This window comes from Gekko japonicus, unplaced genomic scaffold, assembly GCF_001447785.1.
Source record: "Gekko japonicus isolate JY-2015 unplaced genomic scaffold, Gekko_japonicus_V1.1 scaffold2647, whole genome shotgun sequence".
Taxonomy (NCBI): Eukaryota; Metazoa; Chordata; class Lepidosauria; order Squamata; family Gekkonidae; genus Gekko; species Gekko japonicus.
In genome coordinates, this window is record NW_015169865.1 from 54,714 (window position 1) to 76,146 (window position 21,433).

The 21,433-nt window shown below is 48.7% G+C and overlaps 2 protein-coding genes across 4 annotated transcripts in view; both read left to right on the plus strand.

Moving 5' to 3' along the window:
* The window catches only part of LRRC8A (leucine-rich repeat containing 8 family member A), a 58,003-nt gene extending 53,153 nt beyond the window's left edge, over nucleotides 1-4,850 (plus strand). For all 3 annotated transcript variants that reach the window (XM_015417423.1, XM_015417424.1, XM_015417425.1), the window contains one exon: nucleotides 2,623-4,850. In XM_015417423.1, the coding sequence (XP_015272909.1) occupies nucleotides 2,623-2,898 (276 nt within the window). In that variant the 3' untranslated portion in view covers nucleotides 2,899-4,850. The remainder of the gene's footprint in view (nucleotides 1-2,622) is intronic.
* A 10,926-nt stretch (nucleotides 4,851-15,776) lies between these two features.
* Nucleotides 15,777-21,433, plus strand: part of PHYHD1 (phytanoyl-CoA dioxygenase domain containing 1) — a 41,334-nt gene continuing 35,677 nt past the window's right edge. The window contains exons 1-2 of the mRNA XM_015417420.1: nucleotides 15,777-15,883; nucleotides 18,935-19,093. Coding sequence (XP_015272906.1) covers nucleotides 15,851-15,883; nucleotides 18,935-19,093 — 192 coding nt within the window. The 5' untranslated portion in view covers nucleotides 15,777-15,850. The remainder of the gene's footprint in view (nucleotides 15,884-18,934; nucleotides 19,094-21,433) is intronic.

Here is a 21,433-nt window from a genome sequence, read left to right on the forward strand (position 1 = left end):
CATCAATCTGATACCATATATATATATATATTAGAAATGATTTGGAAAATATTTGAACACCTGGTCTTAAAATATTTTGTTCATCATATTAAAATAAAACGTTCCATAATCAATTTTTTTTCTTTTCTTTTCTTTTTTCAATTTTTCCAATATTTCGGGAAAAAACAAAAAGGCTTTGGGAAAAAAACATTCCCCCCCCCGAATTTTTCCGGTTTTTTCCCGGGCCTTCACATCTCTGGCCACAGGTCAAATTAAGCTCCGGAGTTAGGTGTTGACCGAGGTGTTAGGTGTTGACCGAGATGCACGAACGCTGGTGGGTGATCTGCCCGTACCCTTTTGGGTGGGGGGACCACTATGGGAGGCTCATAATTTGCTAGACGTATTCTGGTGCTCAACTAGAGCAGAAGGAACAGAGTTTGGGAGAGCACGGAGGTCGTTTCAGAGAGGGCGGCTATGTTGGTCTGCACTAGGACAGCACCGAACTCCAGTAGCACCTTAGAGGCCAACAAGGTTTTGCGGGGATGAGCAAGAGCAACCTTCTGACAAACTTGACCAAAAGTAAGCTTGCCGTTCTAGGCAAGAGTGAGATTAAGAACATAAGAACATAAGAGACGCCAATGTTGGATCAGGCCAAAGGCCCATCCAGTCCAACACTCTGTGTCACACAGTGGTCAAAAATACCAGGTGCCATCAGGAGGTCCACCAGTGGGGCCAGGACATTAGAGGCCCTCCCACTGTTGACCCCCCCCCCCCAAGCACCAAGATACAGAGCATCACTTGCCCCAGAGCCCCTATCTATTTTTGTTGTTGTTCAGTCGCACAGTCGAGTCCGACTCTTCGCGACCCCATGGACCAGCTCCCTCCAGGCCCTCCTGTCTTCCGCCGTCCTCTGAAGTTTGCTCAACTTCATGTTCGTTGCATCGATGACACTGTCTAACCATCTCATCCTTTGCCGTCCCCGCCTTCTTTGACCTTCAATCTTTCCCAGCATCAGGGTCTTCTCCAGGGAGTGCTCCCTTCTTCTCATTGGGTGGCCAAAGTATTTGAGCTTCAGTTTCATTATCTGGCCTTCCAGGGAACAGTCAGGGTTGATTTCTTTGAGGATTGACTGATTTGTTCTTCTTGCAGTCCAAGGGACTCTCAAGAGTCTTCTCCAGCACCATAGTTCAAAAGAATCTATTCTTCGGTGCTCGGCCTTCCTTATAGTCCAACTCTCGCAGCCATACATGACTACTGGGAATACCATCGCTTGGACCATGCGGACTAAGAGCCACTGATTCAAGTCCAGCAGGATTCAAGTCCAGCAGGACCTGAGGGACCCACAAGGCCTTTGGGCTACGAGCTTTCAAAAGTCGAAGCCTCCCTTCTTCGCGTAGGCTGGAAATCTAATGAAAGGAGCTCATATCCTGAAAATCTCATTGCACTCCAGTCTAGCTCATCTCCTGCAACCGACAGGACTGCTCTTTTGAGCTTGCTTCCTTGGCACGTCTCTCTGCCTCAAGTAATGTTCCGGGGCCCTGCTTTGTATTTCCCCCTCCCCAAAATGTTTGAAGTTGCAGGAAGGGCCTTTTTAGTGGTACAGCCTCCTACGTGGGCGTCCCCTCCCCGGCGAGTCCCGCCTGGCCACATCCTTAGTGGAGTTCAGAAATTGTTATCTTTGAGGACATCGGGGACGGCGGAGAATGAGTTGCCACACGTTTTGTGCTTTTGCTGCGTTCTGTCTGCAGGCATTTGTGTTTTCTTTGTTGGAAGTCATCTTGAGGATGATGAAGGTAGACAAACAAAAAAGTGAACCCTGCGATAGGGTTGCCAACTCCGGGTTGGAAAACTTCTGGAGGTTTGGGGGTGGAGCCAGGGAGGGGCGGGGTTTAGGGGAGGGGCGGGATCTCAGCAGGGTGCAGGCATTTTCTGGGGGCGGGGAACAATCTGTCAGCTCGCTGCCATAAAGGCTGGTGTGGAGGGGGAAGGGGTTATTTGGAATGTTACTTTCGCTTTCTTGCTGTCTGGGTGATGCTCCCTTATCTGTATGGTTTGTGTGTATGACCTTGGTGTTCCTAGTTGTAACCAGTGTTCCCTCTAAGCTGAGCTAGTGTGAGCTGGCTCACAATTTTTTACCCTCCGGCTCACACATTTTTGTCTCCTCTCAGGAAGGAGGGCTCCAGAGCAAACTAACGTATGCAGCAGCCAAATTGCTGGCTCACAACATTAATGCCAGTAGCTCAAGAGGCAAAAAAACTGTGAGCTAGCTCACACTAACTCAGCTTAGAGGGAACACTGGTTTGTAACATCATCCTCTGGGAACGAGGGGCCGTTAGATTCTGGCGGGCCCCGCTTCTTACCTTGATGGGCTCTCTGCCGCCCAGTGACCCTCTTTGAACCCTGTATATCTGTCCATCCGGCGCTTTTTGCTCTAGTCTTAACACAGATCCTGAAGTAGAGACGCTCTGCCAATACTGATCAATAAACAAGTCGTTGATTCTGATTGTTGCAGGAGTCTGACACAATCCCTCTCATCTAGAGATCAGCTGCAATTCCGGGAGATCTGGCGGCTGGCAACCCTACCTCTGTGTGTGTGTATTTAAAATCGCTCATTCTCCTTCCTTTCCTTCTCCCTCCCTCCAGATCGAGAGCCTCCCGCCCGAGCTCTTCCAGTGCAGAAAGCTTCGGACTTTGCACCTGGGGAACAACGTGCTGCAGTCTCTGCCTTCCCGGGTTGGCGAGCTGACGAGCCTGTCCCAGATAGAACTGCGGGGGAACCGCCTGGAGTGCCTGCCAGTGGAGCTGGGCGACTGCCCCTTGCTGAAGCGCAGCGGGCTGGTGGTGGAGGAGGACCTCTTCAATACCTTGCCCCTGGAGGTCAAGGAGAGGCTGTGGAGGGCCGACAAGGAGCAAGCCTGAAAGGAAACGCGGGGAAAACAAACGCCTCCCACCAAAGAGCCGCGGGAACTGCAGGCCTCCTTGTTCCCCGGGCTCTTCTTCCTCCCTCCCGCCCGATGCAACGAAAGAAGCCTCCCAGCCAAAACCAGACTCTGGCCGAGGAGGGCCACAGAAATGGGTAGCAGTGGGTTGGGAATGAGGCTGCCTTGGCTCCCTTGGAATGCAGGATGCGGGCGGGGAGGGCGGTCCAGGGTCAGGGAAGGCTCCCCGGAGGAGAGTGGGAGCAGGCACCAGTGGAGGCGGCCCTTCCTGGGACGGGAAGTTGGACGTTGTCGCGGCCAAGGAATGGAACTATTGCTAGCAGCACCGACTCCTAGCAAGCATCAGAGAAGAAGCTGCCTTGAGATCAACGTGGGGGGAGGGGAAGACAGAGGGTTGTCCCAATCCGGCTCCAGCTGCCTGCTGCTGTGTCGCCCCCGCTAGAACTCTGACCGGGAATCCAGTGTCTTAATGTCGTCTGTTCCAAGGTCAGGAACCCTGGTTCGACCCTCAACGCTACACAGCCCCACCGGCTTGGTTGCACACTAACTTCACCAATGTCTAATCCGTTAAGTCTTCTGGAGGAGCTAAGAGGGAAACGAGTCTTGGTTTTGTGTTGTGTGTTCGTTCGTTTTTTAAATTTTGATGCTGGCATCCCCCCGTTCCCATATCATGGATTTTACTTCTAGTCACTACATTAAAAAAACAGGGTTCTTTTTTTAAAACGAAGAACGTTCCAAAAAAGCTTTCCCTCCCTCGTGTGGTGTTCCCGAGGCCGGTGCGTTTCACCCTTCAGATCTGTGTCTCTTGATGCGTATCCTGCAGACGGACTGGACTGGACGACGGGATAATTTTATTGTTGTTGTTATTTTTGTGTCGCAACTCCAGTGTTGTTAGCTGGGCTGCGTTTCCATGGAATCTGAGATACGAAGGGTGCCGGATCTGCAGTATTTAATTCGAGGAGTCGCCTGTGGGGCTGGAAGGCATTTCGGAGGGTTTTATTTTTTTAGAACGATTTTAAAAAGTCCTCCCTTTTGGTCTTCTCCCTGAGTATTAGAGGCCGGTTCACAGCGATCCCGGGTGCTGGCGATCCTGGCACTCAGAAATGAGCACAGGTTTCGTCTATGCTTCCTTCAGGACCGTCTCCTTTCTCGAGGTGCCCTCGGCATCTTCCAACAGTTTCAAGCTGTCGTGTGTGTGTGCGCCCCCCCCCTCCCGTGTCGCGCTTTATGATTTCTATAGCAGCTGGTCTGTTATTGCCAGCTCACGGGCGGGCAAGGAATTCTTAGCTGTCGTTTGTCAGAGTTGTTCCAGCAGTGAGGGATGGTTGCCGATCCGTAGAGGATAGAGCTGAGCTGCTTTCCTCAGTCCCTCTTAATTCTTCAGTGTTAAAAGGTATTTAAAAAGCCCCTTCGCTCCTTGGGCTTTTTAGCTCCCCGTCGCAGGCATTCCTAGGAAAGGGAGCAAATCCACTTTGGAACCCGTAGAGTTTGCACTACAGTCTTACCTGCCCAGTGAAAGTGAAATGACTTAACAGCTACCAATCCTGTCCCAAAACGTATGGGAAAACCATAGTATACAGTTGCAACTAGTAATCGCTCTGTTCCGTCCAGGGAAGCCGCCGAGTCTTCCTTGAGGTGACGTGGGACCTTGGGGACGGAAGGGGAAATGCAGCAATCTTGAGCTGTCAGAACGAGGTTCAGCTTCGGCTAAACGAGCGTGGTGTTTTTGTAATGTCCCCCTCCCCATTTTTTAATGGTTCTGGCAGTTAAAAAGAAGGGGGGGGGAGCTGCTGCTACAGCTTCCCTTTCTTCTGCGGCGGATGTACTCCGAGAAGGACACACGCATAGTTAGCAATGCTGAAAACCCCAACCTGAAACAAAACCTGTTAACCAGGCTCTGGTATTGTCAATGTTTAAATAAAGCTATGTGGAAATCCCAAGCGAACTTGAGTCTGTTTTAAATGCAAAGAGAACATCCTGTAAAGTGGTGCTCTGCTCAAGAGTGAACATACGTATTTCGGACATACAGAACCATAGAGCTGGAAGGGACCTCCAGGGTCATCTAGTCCAACCCCCTGCACAATGCAGGAAATTCACAAATACCCCCCCCCCTCCCCATCTCCAGGGACCACTGTTCCATGCCCAGAAGATGACAAAAACCTCCAGGATTCCCAGCCAAACTGACCTGGAGAAAAATTGCTTCCTGACCCCAAAGCGGCGATCAGCATTTCCCTGGGCGGGTAAGGAAGGGCCACGAGAACTAAACACTGATGCAGCCCTCCCTGCCTTCCCTCTCGTGATCTGCCTCAGTTCACAGAATCCGCATTGCTGTCATGATGGCCACCTAGTAAAGGTAAAGGTCCCCTTGCTCGAAAGCCAGTCGAGTCCGACTCTAGGGTTGCGGTGCTCACCTCCGTTTCAAAGCCGAAGAGCCAGCGCTGTCTGAAGACGTTTCCATGGTCATGTGGCCAGCATGACTAAACACCAAGGCGCACGGAACGCTGTTCCCTTCCCACCGAAGTAGTCCCTATTTATCTACTTGCAATGTCTTGCTTTCGAACTGCTAGGTTGGCAGGAGCTGGAACTAGAGACGGGAGCTCACTCCGTCATGCGGCACCCGGGCCTCGAACTGCTGAACTACCGACTTTCCATAGCCTGCAGTTCAGCATCTTAACCACTTGAGCCACCGTAGCCTCTGTTTAAAAACCTCCAAAGAAGGCGAGCCCACCACCTCCCCAGGAAGCCTGTCCCACTGAGGAACCGTCTCTAACTGTCAGGAAGTTCTTCCCAATGTTTAGCTGAGAACACGTCTGATTTAATTTCAACCTCTTGGTTCTGGTCCGACCTTCTGGGGCAATGGAGATTGTGCAGAGTCAGGCCCATGAGTCCATGATCTCACCATGGTATTGACGGATCTTAGGCAGAGGTTCTTGACAACACCTGCTGGCTGCCCTCTGAAGGGAGATGAAAGGTAGGGGAACTTAGAACTTTCTGCGTGCAAATCATAAGCTTTACCAGTGGCTGCAGAGGAACCTATTAAGGGGCCAAAACGTTGTTCCTTTTTGTCCCCCTCCCCGATCTTCGTGAAAGAAAGTATGGGCCTTTCTCCCTACATACCCCAGAGAGCACTACGGTCAGGGGCCCAATATTGATTAATGATTCCAGGCCCCAGGGAGGCCAGGCTTGTGGCAACCAGGGCCTTCTTAGTGGCGGCTCCTACCTGGTGGAATGAGCTCCCGGAGGAGATCAGTTCCGCAGGGCCTGCAAGTCAGAGCTCTTCCGCCAGGCTTTCAATTAGGAGCTGCTGCCACCACCACCACCAACTACCCCATGGGAACATGGGGTATTGGGATAGCCCATTATGAGATCAAGCCACAGTGCTTCGACTGACCGTACTGCCAAATCCGGCTCGGAGCTTCATCTACAGGCTACCATCTTGCTCTGACTGAATGCTTTAATAACACCGCTGAGCACTTTATTTTGATAATGGTTGTTTTTATGTGTTCACGGTGTTTTACTGTTTTATATTGGCACACGGTGCCCTTTTTGTGAGCCGTCCTGAGCCCGTTCGCGGGGAGGGCGGGGTAGAAATAAAATAAATAAATAAATAAATAAGAAAGTTAAGAACATAAGAGACGCCAATGTTGGATCAGTCCAGCACTTTGTCACACAGTGGCCAAAAATACCAGGTGCCATCAGGAGGTCCACCAGTGGGGCCAGGACATTAGAAGCCCTCCCACTGTTAACCCCCGACCCCGAGTTCTTAGCTGCCACGCTAACAAAATAATTTCAGGATATAGAAAAGCCCTGACTTCGGAGTCTGTCTACTTTTCATGTGAGTCAGTGGAGCCAGCAAGTATTCCATTCAGTTCTGGGGTGGGGGGGTTGGGCAGAGGTCTTGTGATGGAAGACCGTGCACTGTTCCACCAGACTTCAGCCTTGGCCAGTCTTAAGTAAGTTTTCATCCATCTTTGTACCTTTGGTGGTAAATGTAAAACGGCGGCCCTCCTCTGTTGTTAACTGGCCAGGGTCCAATTCACCAACAGGTTCATTTTTGCCAACCAGAAATGGCTCTTTGTGATAACTGATCAATATAACGTGTGACTTCTTTCGGCTGTTGGCTGCGGTATAGAAATGCATTTCACCTCTGCAGGGCTTCCGAATTCCTCTTGAGTTCCAGTTTCAGAGGTACACGGTGGTAGCAGTAGCAAAGTAGGGAAGCAATACCCTTCCATTGGCTCTCTGAAGCCCCCAGAGCTGGTGTAGTGAAGTGACTAGGAAACTGAACAGTGATCCATTTAAAAGGTTCCTGGGTGAAAGGTCACTGTGCCACAAATTCACTAGGAAGCCTTAGACCAGTGATGGCGAACCTTTTAGAGACCGAGTGTGGAGGCCCCAGCAAGATTTGAACTCGCGACCCCTGGTTTACAAGACCAGTGCAGAAGAAAGTATCAGCACCAAGAAGCAACGCATTCTTAGTGCTGATACTTCTGCCGAGCTGGAAGAAACGGGGCGTGTTCTCTCCACTGGTGACGGTATCGCCCGTGTGTATGGCCTGCGGAATGTTCAGGTGGAAGAAATGGTTGAGTTTTCTTCTGGGCTGAAGGGTATGTCCCTGAACTTGGAACCTGACACCGAGTGCCCAAACTGCGACCCAAAACCCACTTATTTTTCGCAAAGTGCCAACACAGCAATTTTACCTGAATACTGAGGTTTTACTTTAGAAAAAACAACTCATACATTAACTTAAGATGATCCAAACAAAGGAAGGAAAGCAATCCCAAATGCTTTCATTTACTTAAAATTATTTGGCAGAGAATTCGACACTTTAATGATGGTCTGGGCCTGGCTGGGGCGATGGCACGCGTGCCCACAGGGCTCTGAGTGCCACCTCTGGCACCCGTGCCATAGGTTCGCCACCACTGCCTTAACTATGTGTACTTTCTCGACCCTCCCTCTACAGCACAGAGATAGTGTTGTCTTACCTAACAGGGCTGTTTGGAATGTTATTCGAAGTAGGACATAAAACGCAAACGATTGTCCCCCCCCCCCCCATTACCATTTGAGGCTCACTCAGATATTCTCATTTTCACAAAAATTTCTATTGCAAAATCTCCTATGACTGTTTGCTGGTGGGTAGCCTCTTCCTTAAATGGCATCCAAGTTTCTTGCGGGTCAGAAAGCACACACAAAGCAAACTTTAAATGATCTTGGAGAGCAACACTGTATACATGTAAGTCCTTTATGGTCTCTAGGATAAAATTTGAGTCCACAGGCACTTTTAAGACCAACAAAGTTTAATTAAATGTAATGCTTTTGTGTATATGCACACTTCTTCAGATACATTGAAACAGACTTTACCAACCATTACATATAGGCGGGGGGGGGGGTTACTTGCTTGTGGTTTTTACCTTCAACTGACCTCAGTCTAATTCCAGTGTTTAAGATCCAGTGGCCGCCTACCAGGTAACTTCTCTTTTGTTTGGGAAACTGGTTCTGCAGGCCTACTCTGCCGGGTTGACGTTCTTGTTAATTTCCCTGAAAGGCTGGGAGACTTTCCCTTTTGCTCCTAAGCTGTTGGGAGAGATAAAAAGAGCTGGTGGTAGCCTACTAAACTAGTGTGGGGGTAGCCACACACTGGGGTTTTTTGTAATTGTGTGGTGCTGCCGCCACCCATCTACCCAAAGGTCCTTAGCCCAGGCTGGGTGAGGAATCTTTGGCAAATATATGGATCAGGGTTTTTTTTTTCTTGAATATTATGATTCCCCTGCAATGTTAAAATAATCTATATTGTTTTGTCTATGTAATATCTTTACACGCCTGTAGCACATCAATTTAGTCTCCAGTTTCATGCCAGCCTCCAGGTGGGACCTGGGGATCCCTTGGAATTACAGCTCATCTCCATACTAAAGAGATCAGTTCCCCTGGAGAAAATGGATGCTGTGGAGGGTGGGACTCCCTGGCACTGCACCCCACTGAGGCCCCTGTTATCCCCAGGCTCCAGCCCCACATCTCCAGGACCTTCCCAACCTGGAGCTGGCAACCCGACCCCCCCCCCATCCCTCACCAGTGGCCAGGGGGGACCTGGCAGCCTTATTTCTCCCACTTTTTTCGTGAGTGTGCATTTGGTGTGGTTTGCAATGAAAAGCCATACTCCTTTTCCTTGATATTAGCAAACTAGTGCAAGATAGTTGCTAAAACAATAACCCAAAATACCACTGGGGGACTACTGGTACCTTTGATTATCCCTCCCCAAGAACCACCTTCTAGACTCTCCGTGAGCGTATGAGTCTCGAATATATCTATATAGCAGCTCAGTGTCTGGAAATCCGCGTTTGACCCCTAGAGCCTCCTGCATCCCGGCAGGCAAAAGATAAATCTGCTACCAGTCTCTTAGAGCGATGCATTAAGGTAATTGTTCCCAGAAATATGTTAATGCTAGCAAAATTCAGGTTGTGTGTTCGTGGAGCACTGAATGTTCCTTCCTGCTTTGGGTTGTGTGTGCCCTCCCCCTGCAGGTGTTGGCACAACACACTGTTCTCTGCCTTTGCAGAACAAAAACCAGTCCTTGGGCCTTCAAACAAAAGCCATCTCCTTTGCCGGAATGCCATCTGGTGTCCAAATGGAGATGACCTTGAAGTGTAGAGGTCCGGATGGGGATTTTGCAGGACTTCTTTGGAATGGGTGGACAGATGTCAAAGGAGAGCATGGCAGGTGGACCGAGGGGACAGAGATGGAAGGACAATCTGGAAAGGTGGACAAGTTTGAAATGAAAGTCTTCAGGCTGACCGTCCTGTTCAGGCAAATATTGGGCATCAGCATCTCCCTCCTGAAGAGGTTTCTGTTATCTTTGAAGGTAAAGGTAAAGGTTCCCTTGCTCAAAAGCCAGTCGAATCCGACTCTAGGGTTGCGGTGCTCATCTCCGTTTCAAAGCCGAAGAGCCAGCGCTGTCCAAAGACGTTTCCGTGGTCATGGGGCCGGCATGACTAAACACCAAGGCGCACGGAACGCTGTTACCTTCCCATCGAAGTGGTCCCTATTTATCTACTTGCAATTTCTTGCTTTCGAACTGCTAGGTTGGCAGGAGCTGGAACTAGAGATGGGAGCTCACCCCGTCTTGCGGCACCCGGGTCGTGAACTGCTGAACTAATGACCTTCCACAGCCTGTAGTTCAGCGTCTTAACCACTTGAGCCACCGCAGCTCCTATCTTTGAAGGTAGTCAAAGATATAAATGGGTGAAGAGAGGAGCACTCATTCATTCACTGGGAGGAGATTGCAATGCCACTATCAGCCTGCTTTTTCTATAAAACAATTGCTCCTGTGGTCAGTGCTTAGCATTTATATGGCCCTTATCACATTAATTCTCACAACAGCCTTTTAAGGTAGGCAAGTGGTGTAGATAGAAGATTCTGAGAGTGGGGTTGTTAACCTCCAGGTGGGGCCTGGAGATCTCCCAGAATTATGATTGATTTCCAGACTAGAGATCAGGTCCCGTGGAGGACATGGCTGCTTTGGGGCGGTGCACCATATGGCATTATACCCCGATGAGGTCCACTAACGTCCCCAGGCTGCACCCCCAAATCTCCAGGAATTTCCCAACCCAGAGTTGGCACCCCTAAGACAGCGTGGATTGCCCACTGACTTTTGCAGCTGAGATGAGATTTGAACTGGTGACTTCCCAGGCCAGGGCACAGTTCTTTAGCCTCCAGCTCACAGATTTTTGTCTCAGCTCAGGAAGGAGGACTCCAGAGCAAACTGATTTACGCAGCAGCCAAATCGCTCACTCAGAACTTTAATGCCAGTGGCTCACCAAGTAGAATTTTTGCTCACAAGACTCTACAGCTCAGAGGGATAATCGGTGCTGAGTAGAAAGATTCCAGACCTCGGCATTTGGTAAAATCCACTTCAGCAGGGACTGAAGGGGTAAAGTCCAAAAATAGAAGAACTGGAGGCAAAACCCCCACAAAGTTCAGTTTTAAAGGACAGATCTGTAAAGAGGACAGAGAAATCGCCTTCTCCGCCCTTTCAGTTTCTTCTGCTGCACTTTCAAGGAGGCTGAAGTTGGTTCCTTATTCGCACTTCCTTATTCCTTATTCGTGTAGTCATTCAGAAACACTAAGGAGAGTGAGTTGGAAAGCTCTGAACCCCAAAATAAGGTCTGAACCACCACATATCATATACCCCACATTCACAGGACTCTCCCCTTCGAGAGGAAATATGCTGTATCCTGGTCCAAAGCACGGTTCTGGTGCCAGCTGCTCCAAAGTGCAGTTATTTTGGGGTTCAGAGCTTTCCAACTCACTCTCAGTGTTTCTGAATGACTACACGCAGGGGTCATTTCGTAGAAAAAGAGCTAGGGGAACTCATTAGCATAACTCATTAGCATATGCCACACCCCCTGACATCACCAGAAGTGTGTGATAATGAATAAGGAAGTGCGAATAAGGAACCAACTTCAGCCTCCTGCACTTTCAAATGTTCCCCTGTTAGCTACAAGGGCCAGTCACTTGCTCCTCCTAACTGAAATTAAAGTTGCGGAGTTGGTTGGTGTTTTGCTTTTTAAAGAAAGCTGCTCCAGAATGCAAATGTTGATCATCTGGGTGCAAACAAGTATACAAAGAGAACCCTGGCTTTGCACCCACTGCATTGTAAAGAATGGCTCCTGCTCCAGACATTCCATAATGTGTTGTCTGTCTTTGGTACAGTCAGCATTGTCTTTAGAAACTTCTTTCTAATCTCTGGTCGAGCTAAGGAATGTGTCCCCTTCTTTTCTTACAAAGAGAACAGGTAGCCGTTGCCATGGGAATTTTGCTCCTGGCCGACTCATTGCTTTGTCACTTGGCACCCATGGAGGCTGCCTTGTTTACCCCTTCGAAAGAAAAGGAGAGACAAGGAAATCTGCTCAGGCTGCATTGTGCAAACTGCAGGTGGAAGTTCACACGGCTCAATGCTCCACCATGCCAAAACAAACAAACCAACCGATGCTCATAGAAAACAAGCATCTCAGGGTTTTAGCTTTATTCTCTTCTCCGCAGCACGTTGGTTTTCATTGATGGGGTCTGAGGGGAGGGAAAATGAAGACAGAACTTGTATACAAACTCCACGATTGTCTTCTTGACTTAAAAAAAAAAAGACAGAAAGGGTATGTTTCAAAGGGGGTGAAGCTGTTTAACTTTCCCCTCTTCATGCGGTTCTCTTGCTCAGAATTCTGCAGATGTTTACCTCAGGGTGGGACCAAGCAGGCAGGGAGGGTGCTTTTTTGGAGTTCCCTTTCTTCCACTCGAGGACCGCAAAACAGCCCTTGGCCCCATTCGATTTTCTGCTCCCCCTTCCCCACAATGATAGTATTTTTTCACCCAAATTAGGCTAAATTATGACTGGAAATGTTTCGGTCATTTTGTAGAAAAAGAGGTTGAGGAGCTCATTAGCATAACTCATTTGCACGTGCCACACCCCCTGACATCACCGGAAGTGTGTCAGAAGGCAACACCCACTGCTCAGGCTCCACTGGACTGTTTTGGATTGCTAGCTATTGGGGGGGGGACGTGCAGATCTGTCCTCGCAGAGGAGGGAGAGCTTGCACCTGAATAAAACTTGGTCTTAAAGGTGCCACTGGACTGTTTTGGACTGGGGGGCCGGGGGGGGGCTTTCCAGCTTACCTTGCTGCTTCTTGCTCTGACTGAGGGCTGCTGGGAGCAGGGGGTGGGGCTTGTTGCATGTGCCCGCCCCCTGGGCTCTTTACTGCCGGAGCTCCGCTCCTGCAGGAAATGACCCCTGGTTAAAATTATGACTTCCCAAAACAGTGGGAAGATGCTGTGGGAGTAAAATGAGCTGCCTGGATCTGCTGATTCCACCTCTCACAGCAGAACCCCTGCTTTCCCCTACTAAGGTTGCCAACTCCTGCTTGGGAAATACCTGGAGATTTGGGGGTGGAGCCTGGGGAGAGTGGTGTTTCAGTTAGGGAAGGAGCTCAGTGGAGTATTGTACCAGGGAGGCAATCCTCCAAGGCAGCCATTTTCTCCAGGGGAACTGATCTCTGTCATCTGGAGATCAACTGTAATTTCAGAAGAGCTTCAGGCCAGCCCTTATTCGGAGGTTCCAAACAACAAGGGGAAAAGACTAGTGTCACAGGAGTCCCAAATATACAAATTCCACTAGTAGAAAACGCCATCAAAGATTGCCAAAACAATATATCAAGCAATTATAAAGTTGGTGGTGTCACAACAACAATATTTATGTATACTGTAACTATAATAAGGCATAAGATACAATATTTCCTCCTTTGAAGATAAGACATAAAGTCCACGTACTCAGTGTAACTTGATAACTTGATTGGCGGAGTCCACATAGTCATAACATATTCCAAACAGCCTTTGCAAAGACACCCATTCTAGATATTTGGAAGATGTGTTTCCTTCGACTTCTTCAGTTTGCCGGCTGTGTAAGTGGGACTGTGAAGAGATTTACACAAATGCCTAGCCACAAAAACACGTATGAAAAAAAGAATTGTTTAAAAAAAACATGCCTGAAAAATACACTCACCCTGATTTCAGCAATTTCAACAGACCACAAGGTTCATGGTGTAAGAAGCTAATCATAGGTTCTCAAAGATACAGACGAAGATGCATGCCAATTTAAAGCTCAACAGGGAGAGAAACAGGTGCATCCAATTTAGATTAGTCCCATTTAAAGGGCTCTTTACTAATCTAAACACTATCCTTGACACAGAGAGTACTCCGTCTTTCTGTGTTATACATCAGGATGCCAGTCACAGCTACTGGCGAAACAATGCCAAACAGGGACAGAAAGGGCAAAAAACTGAACCTTAACACTAAAATTCAGAACCTAACAAAGGTTAGTAAAAATGTGAAAAAAGAGGGCCAATATTAAAAACTGAATGTAGAAAATATATTAAAAAGATACATGTATTTATTAATTACAAATTTTAAAACATATATAAGGGCCCATTCGCATCAAATATATAGATAACATGGCAATAACATGGGCTTAAAAAACAGGACCAAGACCACGGCCAGACAACCCGGAAAATATACAACAGCTAATGAACTCCGTCTGTGAAAGCCTTCGACAACATAACTTTATAATTGTTTAATATATTGTTTTGGCAATCTTTGATGGTGTTTTCTACTAGTGGAATTTGTATATTTGGGACTCCTACCTGGAGGCTGGCATCCCTATCCAGGGCTATTTTTGGGCAGGAACGCACAGGAACGGAGTTCCGGCTGGCTCCCGAGTTGGCCACGCCCAGCAGGAACTCATTAGCATAATAGGCCACACCCAACAGCAGAAACACATTAGGATTGGCTACATTAGGGGTGTGTGGCCTAACATGCAAAGGAGTTCCTGCTACAAAAAAGCCCTGGGTTTTGACAACAAAGTAAACAGAATAAGAAGCAAACGATGGGTGTGGCTGGATGACCACACTTCTGGTAACAAGGGGTGTGTGGCCTAATATGCTAATGAGCTGTGCTGTCATGGGGTGTGGCCTAATATGCTAATTGGTTGTGCTGTTGGGTGTGGCCCATTATGCTAATGAGTTCCTGCTGGGCTTTTTCTACAAAAAAAAGCCCTGTCCCTACCTATGTTGTTCTGAATGGGGGTGGGGTGTTCATTGGCTTCCGGAAGAGGGGAAGTCAGTTTGAATACCACGGTGTGGCCCCTGAGCCTTCTCTATAGAGATTGTTATAAAAATGTAATGTGTCCTTTCCCAGTATTTGAACCCGACAGTAACTTCTCAATGCCCGGCGAAGGGTGATTTAAATTGGCCCGAGCGCCACTACCCATGACAACTGCCTGCTATTTATACATGTTCAAATGTGTCATGCCTTCAACTGAAAGCAGTAAACGGTGGGCTCTTTTTGTAGCAGGTACTCATTTGCATATTAAGCGACACACCCCTAATGTAGCCAATCCTCCAAGAGCTTACAGTAGCTCCTGTAAGAAGAGCTCTGTAAGCTCTTGGAGGATTGGCTACATTAGGGGGTGTGGCCTAATATGCAAAGGAGTTCCTGCTACAAAAAGAGCCCATATTCAACAATTTAAACAAAAAAGATGAATGCTATCCTTCAATTCCACAGAAGAGTCTACATCAAATTTATACCACCATCCTCTAAAATGCAGGTCTACTTGTATATATTAATTACTTTTTATTTATTCACATTGCTACCTTGACCCTTTTTGTGTAGCTTATCATTTGAGCACTTTATTTATCACAACTCAAAATCTCATCAATACTAATTTTGTGTCCCGGGGATGGAGACAAGAACTGTTGCGGGTGTTCTTTTATGCTGGCTCCATTTTTGGTCAAAGGAAATCGTACTGCTATGCCTCACCTTTGAAACGTTGCTTTTTAAATGTGGATTGTCGCTACTGTTTTAATTCTGTTCCTTTTAAAATAGTCTGGTTGATATTTTAGCTTTGGACAGTTCTGTTTTTTAATGTTGTGAGCCACTTCATGCTATTTTTTAAAATCCAGAGGCGACAATAAGTACTGTAAATAAACAGGGCCCAGCTGTAGGGGCAGCAAGACTTTCCCTCAGCGCTATCAGAGGGCATTATTGACTCTGCAGCTGGGATTCAAAGAGGATTTGACAGATCCTCCCCACTTTGGCACTCGCCTCTTGGACCGGCTCTCTCTTGGACTGGCATTACTCCTCGGATCTTTTACAATGTTCCTTCTACGCCCCCCTGAAGGCAAAAAGATGCACCCAGGCTGAATCAGACACCCGAGTCCAGAGAGAAATGAGCCAAAGTCCTTTCGAAGGGGCCTCTGAGATCCTTTGGTTTGCGTAACCAGCTGGATTTCCCTCATCCTTCTGTCACATGGTGCTGGAGAGGTGGAGAATGAGCAGCTCTGGGAGAAGACAGCAGTTGGCAGAGGGCTTCGTTTTCTCTTTTTGAAAAATCTCCGATGGCGTTTGTCACTCAGGAGCAGATTTCTCAGGTAAGAGAAGAAAGCGTCAAGCCGCAGAGGGCAAACGATTGCAAGTAAGCGAGCTGGCCCAGAGAAAAACAACAGTTGTGTAATACCTAATTAAAAGTCTTGCTGTTCAGAGAGAGAGAGAGTGTAAGTGTATGTCTGTAGTACTGAAAGTCGTGCCTGATTTGCAAATAATTTTTCTTTCCCCCCTGCAATTGCATTTAGCAATGATTGGTTTGTGGAGTGGCTTCTGTGTTCTCCTCTGATCACATTAATATCTAAAGATACCATGCTGAGACTGAAAACTTCTTAGGAAGCCCTGGGCCTCATTCTCTTGGCTAGAATGTTATTTTCACTCTGTGCTTCCTCTGTGTTAAGTAAAGACCTCTGCTAAGCCTGAAATCTGCCAGTCCATCAAGAAGTAATCTTCTTGGTTCCTATAAAAGGCAACATGCAGTCAAAAGTGGACAGGAGGACAGCATTCAGACTTCACCATGAACCACGGTCAATCTACCACGGGGTTCCCAACATGGTGCCCACCGACACCTTTCCTGGTGCCCACCAACTAATTTTTGAAAGCAGGTGTGGCCATGTGGGGCTGTTGCCTAGCAGGGTTTCTGACTGGCCACGAGAGATTTGACTGGCTGGGCAGATAAAAACAGCATTGTTTCAGTGGCAGCTACCACCACAGTGTTGGTTTTACCCTCTCTTTTTCCTCTTTGAAGTGTATTTTTTAATTGCCGCACTTCTTCCCTGCACTTATTAATTTATATATTGCCAGGCTCTGGACGATGTTGTCGTTGTTCAGTTGCACAGTCAAGCCCGACTCTTCGCGACCCCATGGACCACATCATGCCAGGCCCACCTGTCTTCCGTTGTGCTCTGGAGTTTGCTCAATTTCATGCTCGTTGCCTCAATAACACTGTCTGACCATCTCATCCTTTGCCGTCCCCGTCTTCTTTGACCTTCAGCCTTTCCCAGCATCAGGGTCTTCTCCAGTGAGGGCTCCCTTCTCATTTGGTGGCCAAAGTCTTTGAGCTACAGCTTCAGTCTCTGGCCTTCCAGGGCACAGTCAGGGTGGGCTTCTTTTAGGACTGATTTGATCTCCTTGCTGTCCAAGGAAGGATCCATAAAAATCAACCAGATGAAATCATTAAAACATTAAGAACACATATCCGAAGAAAAGAGATGGCCGATACGAATTAATCCAATTTCAGACTGCCGGCCAGTTCACAGGCAGGGGGGAAGAGAGCAAAACAAAGGTAAACAGCAGGAGGCATGAGAAAGGGTGTCCAGCCAAGAAGAAAACCGGTGCTGTCCTCAGCCAAAAGCCTTAGCGGCACATCTCTGCCTTACAGCCCCTGCAGAACTGCATAAGGTCCCACAGGGCCCTGATGGTGTTCGGCAGAATTCCCCCAGGCTGGGGCCAGGACCAAAAAGGCCCTGGCCCTGGTCGAGGACAGACGGATATCTTTAGGGCCAGGGACCACCGGCTTCCTCTGCAGTTCCGCCTCCTGCGGCAGCAATTTTGTAGTTGCACCCACCACCAGGTATCTGAAATAGAGATGTAAAGGCCCTGGGAGAAAAAAAAAAGGAAAAATTCGGGGGGGGGACTGTTCCCCCCCCATTTTTTCCTGAAGCCTTTTTTGGTTTTTTCCCCAAAATTGGAAAAATTGAAAAAAAAATTGATTATAGAACATTTTATTTTAACATGATGAATAAAATGTTTTGAGACAAGGTGTTCAAAGATTTTCCAAATCATTTCTAATATATATATATATATATATATGGTATCAGATTGATCTAATTTCTGTGCACTGAGGACAAGCAAGTCCTAGGTTACAGACTGAACTCTCCAATGCAAGAGCAAGATGTATTTCTTCCTTTAGGAGGTGCTGTTGTCACAAGAAAAGAAAAAGGTTTCAGTTTTGTTTTTGCATGTGGGTGGGTATTCTGTTTGTAATAATTGTTTGGATGCACTCTATTTTTAATAGGCTAGTTGTGATAATTTCATGCCAAGTAAAAATGTCCATAGTCATATTTTATGTTCCTAAAGTAACAGAATGACTTTCAATCTGGAAAAGAAGAAAGAAGTGCTAATGTAGCATTTTTTTCAATTTTTCTGAAAATTTCCGTTTTTCCCCGGAAAAAAAAAACACGTGTTTTTTTTCCTGAGCTTCCAAATTTTTGGAAATTTTACATCTCTAGTCTGAATTCCAAAGGTGCACACAGGCCCAAAAAGGCTTGGGGACTCTCAGTCTACCAGATGTAAGCATCGAATCCTGGTGTGCGCAAAAATCCCAGTTTGGCTCAATTAGATCAAGAAAACTCTGCTGGGTCAGCCCAGTGGTCCATATAGTCCAGCATCCTGTTTCACACAGCTGCCAAGTGGCCGTTAGAGCGCATATATCCAACCAGTGGTCTGCCAGCTGCACTGGCTCGGGAGAAGGAGGAGAAATCGGCCTTTTGAAACCTCCGCAAGGAGGGGCATTCTGAGGGGTTCTAAACCGCCCCCCTCTCCTGTGGTTCCTAGCAGCCCCCCCCCATTCATTATCTGCAGATGTAAAATTTGCATGCCTCAAGTTCTGAACATGCACAGAGGGATAAATTAAGACAATTGTGTTGGAAACAGATAAAGGAAATGGGAGGGCGTGCCAGTGTTCCCTCTAAGCTGAGTTAACGTGAGCTAGTTCACAGCTTTTTAGCCACTAGCTCACCCATTTTTGTCTCAACTCAGGAAGGAGGGCTCCAGGGCAAACTAATTAATGCAGCAGCCAAATTGCTCGCTCACAACTTTGATGCCAGTAGCTCAGAAAGTAGAATGTTTGCTTACAGGGAACATTGGCCGGTGTGCACAGAAAGGAAAATCGTGGCAAGGCTGTTTGGGCAAAACCTTTTCCTCTGGTCCTGTCAGTGGTACCAGACAAGGGGCAGGCGGGCGGGCTTTCTGCAGCTCCTCCCTGCGTTGTTGACTCTTGCTGACCTTCCAGAGCTGCTGCCCTGATGGACCACGTGGGGGGCTTTTGAAGAGTTCTCCCTCCAGCAGAGCCTGGACTCTAGCATGCTGTTTTCCAGTTCCACAGAGATGGCTTCCTGGCTCTTGAAGGCTTTTTCACCTCGGAGGAATGCGATGCGATGCAGGCCCAGATCCAAAAGATCATTGCTGAAATGGACGTGCCCCCACATTGCCGCACCGAATTCTCAACAAAGCATGACGAGCAACTCCAAGCCCAGGTATGCAAGCAAACTCTGGGGAAGAGCCTCCAGGTAAAACACAATATGCCAATATTCTTTCCAGGCTAAGGCTTACAAGTTTACGTTTTCGAGGCATGCTCCTAAGGGCTGACTTCACAGACTGGGAATGTGATTTGCATCAAATGTGGCTTGTGTGGTCTCCGTGAGTCTCACCCCAGCTGTTAAGGTTGCCAGGTCTTACCTGGCTGCTGGCAGTGGGGGGGGGGCTCTCTTCTTCCCTGGGACTTTTCTCCCCCCCCCATTACGAGGGGACACTCTAGCATGTGAGGGAAAAAACCTCTATGGTAACCATAGAGCTTTCCCCTCAAACGCTAGAGCATCCTCCCCGCAACATGCCCTGCATGATTATACCACCTCCAGGTGACCTCATCATGTCGGGCATGTTGGCGTGGACAGGACTGTTTGGAGGTGGGGCTCCCCCCACCACCTGCCTAGGTGGTGGCGGATTGGAGCCCCCAAAAGTGGGTAAACCCCGCCCCCGTCGTGGGGATGGCAACCCGACCAGCCGTTCCCACTCTAGATCAGGAACAATGGTGTGTGCAGGAGCTTCAGTGTTGTCCCTTTCCCCCCTCCCTTGCTGTTGCCCTGAACTGAAGTGGTCTTGGGAATGAACTATTCGGCCTCTTGCGGAAGACTACCTTCGGGTTGCCAGCCTCCAGGTGGGAGCTGGAGATCTCCCACTATTACAACTGATCTCCAGGCAAGAGAGACCAGTTCCCCCGGAGAACATGGCTGCTTTGGAAGGTGGACTAGGGTGGCCAGGTGTGGGTTGGGGAATACCTGAAGACTTTGGGGGTGGATCCAGAAGAGGGCGGGGTTTGGGGGAGGGGAGGGGCCTCAGCATGGTACAAGGCCATAGAGCCCACCCTCCAAAGCAGCCATTTTCCCCAGGGGAGCTGATCTCTGTCTAGGGTTGCCAAGTCCTTACCTTGAGAAGAGTGGAGGAGTCCAGCGCTGGTCCAGGAGTCCCTGCGCGCGCCGCGATGACGTCACCCGGAAGTGACGTGATCGTGTTGGGCACGTTGGGGGCAGGGCCAGAATCATCTGAGGGAAAACCATAGTTTTCCCTCGGATGATTGTGGCCCCGCCCCCAACGTGCCCAACACGATCACGTCACCTCCGGGGGACATGCTCATGCTAGGCACGTCACGCGTTTTGGGTTTGGGGTTGAGGGGGGTTACCTGCCCCCCGGGGGGACTTGGCAAGCCTATCTCTGTCAGCTGGGGATCAGTTGTAAAAGCAGGAGATCTCCAGGCCCCAACAGGAGGCTGGCAACCCTCAGGTGGCCTCTGTGGCATTATACCCCATTGAAGTCCCTCCCCTCCCCAAAACCCACCTTCCTTAGGCTCTGCCCCGTAAGCCTCCAGGTATTTCCCAACCCGGAGCTGGGAACCCTAGACTACATAGCACCATGTGATCTTCTGTGATAGGTCAAATAGTATCTTCCTGGACCTTTGGTGTAGTGGTTAAGTGCCCGGACTCTAATCTGGGAGAGCCGGGTTCGATTCCCTATTCCTCCACTTGCACCTACTGGATGACCTTGGGCAAGCCGTAGTTCTGATAAGGGCTGTCCTTGAAAAAGAGCAGTTTCTGTCAAGAGCTCTCTCAGCCCCACCTACCTCACAGGGTGTCTGTTGTGGGGCGGGGAAGGGAGAGGAGTTTGTCAGCTGCTCTGAGGCTCCTTTGGGTAGTGAAGGGCGGGGTATAAATCCAGTCTCCTCCTCCTCCTCCTCCTCCTCCTCTTCTTCTTCTGATAACAGCACAGTGACAGGGGGAGGCTGAAGGTGTGGGTCTGCAGGAGCAATCACAGGTCTGCTCTCTGCTGTGACTCCAAAGTACCTCTTCGCATTATTGGGTCCCTGGGGTGGATCAGGGATTTCTGTAGAAATGGAGAGAATAACGTGCATCCTCTAACCCTCCAAAGTCTTCTTACTGACTTGCAGGTACCCCAACAGTTACACTTACGCTCCCCTCCCCCAAACACGGTGGGCCGTCATCAAGCCTGCCCTGCCGAGCAGCGCACGATCCCTCAGGGCTGCAGTGTGTCAGGCTTCCCAGTCAAGACACTCAACAACGTCCCTTCAGAAGTTTCAGTTTATTGAGAGCTCGTACTCAGGACACCATGAGCACTTGTGTCAGGAGTGGCGGGCTAATGATTTGAACCTTCAGATATACCCCCTTCATACATGACCCCCTGATACGGTAAAGCCAGTAGGCAAGCACCTGAAGACACGGGCGAAAAGCAACGGTTACATTTCCAGCGGGAAGCTAGGAGCAGGCAGAGTAAAGCCTTCAAGGACACTGGACAGATAACAGCAC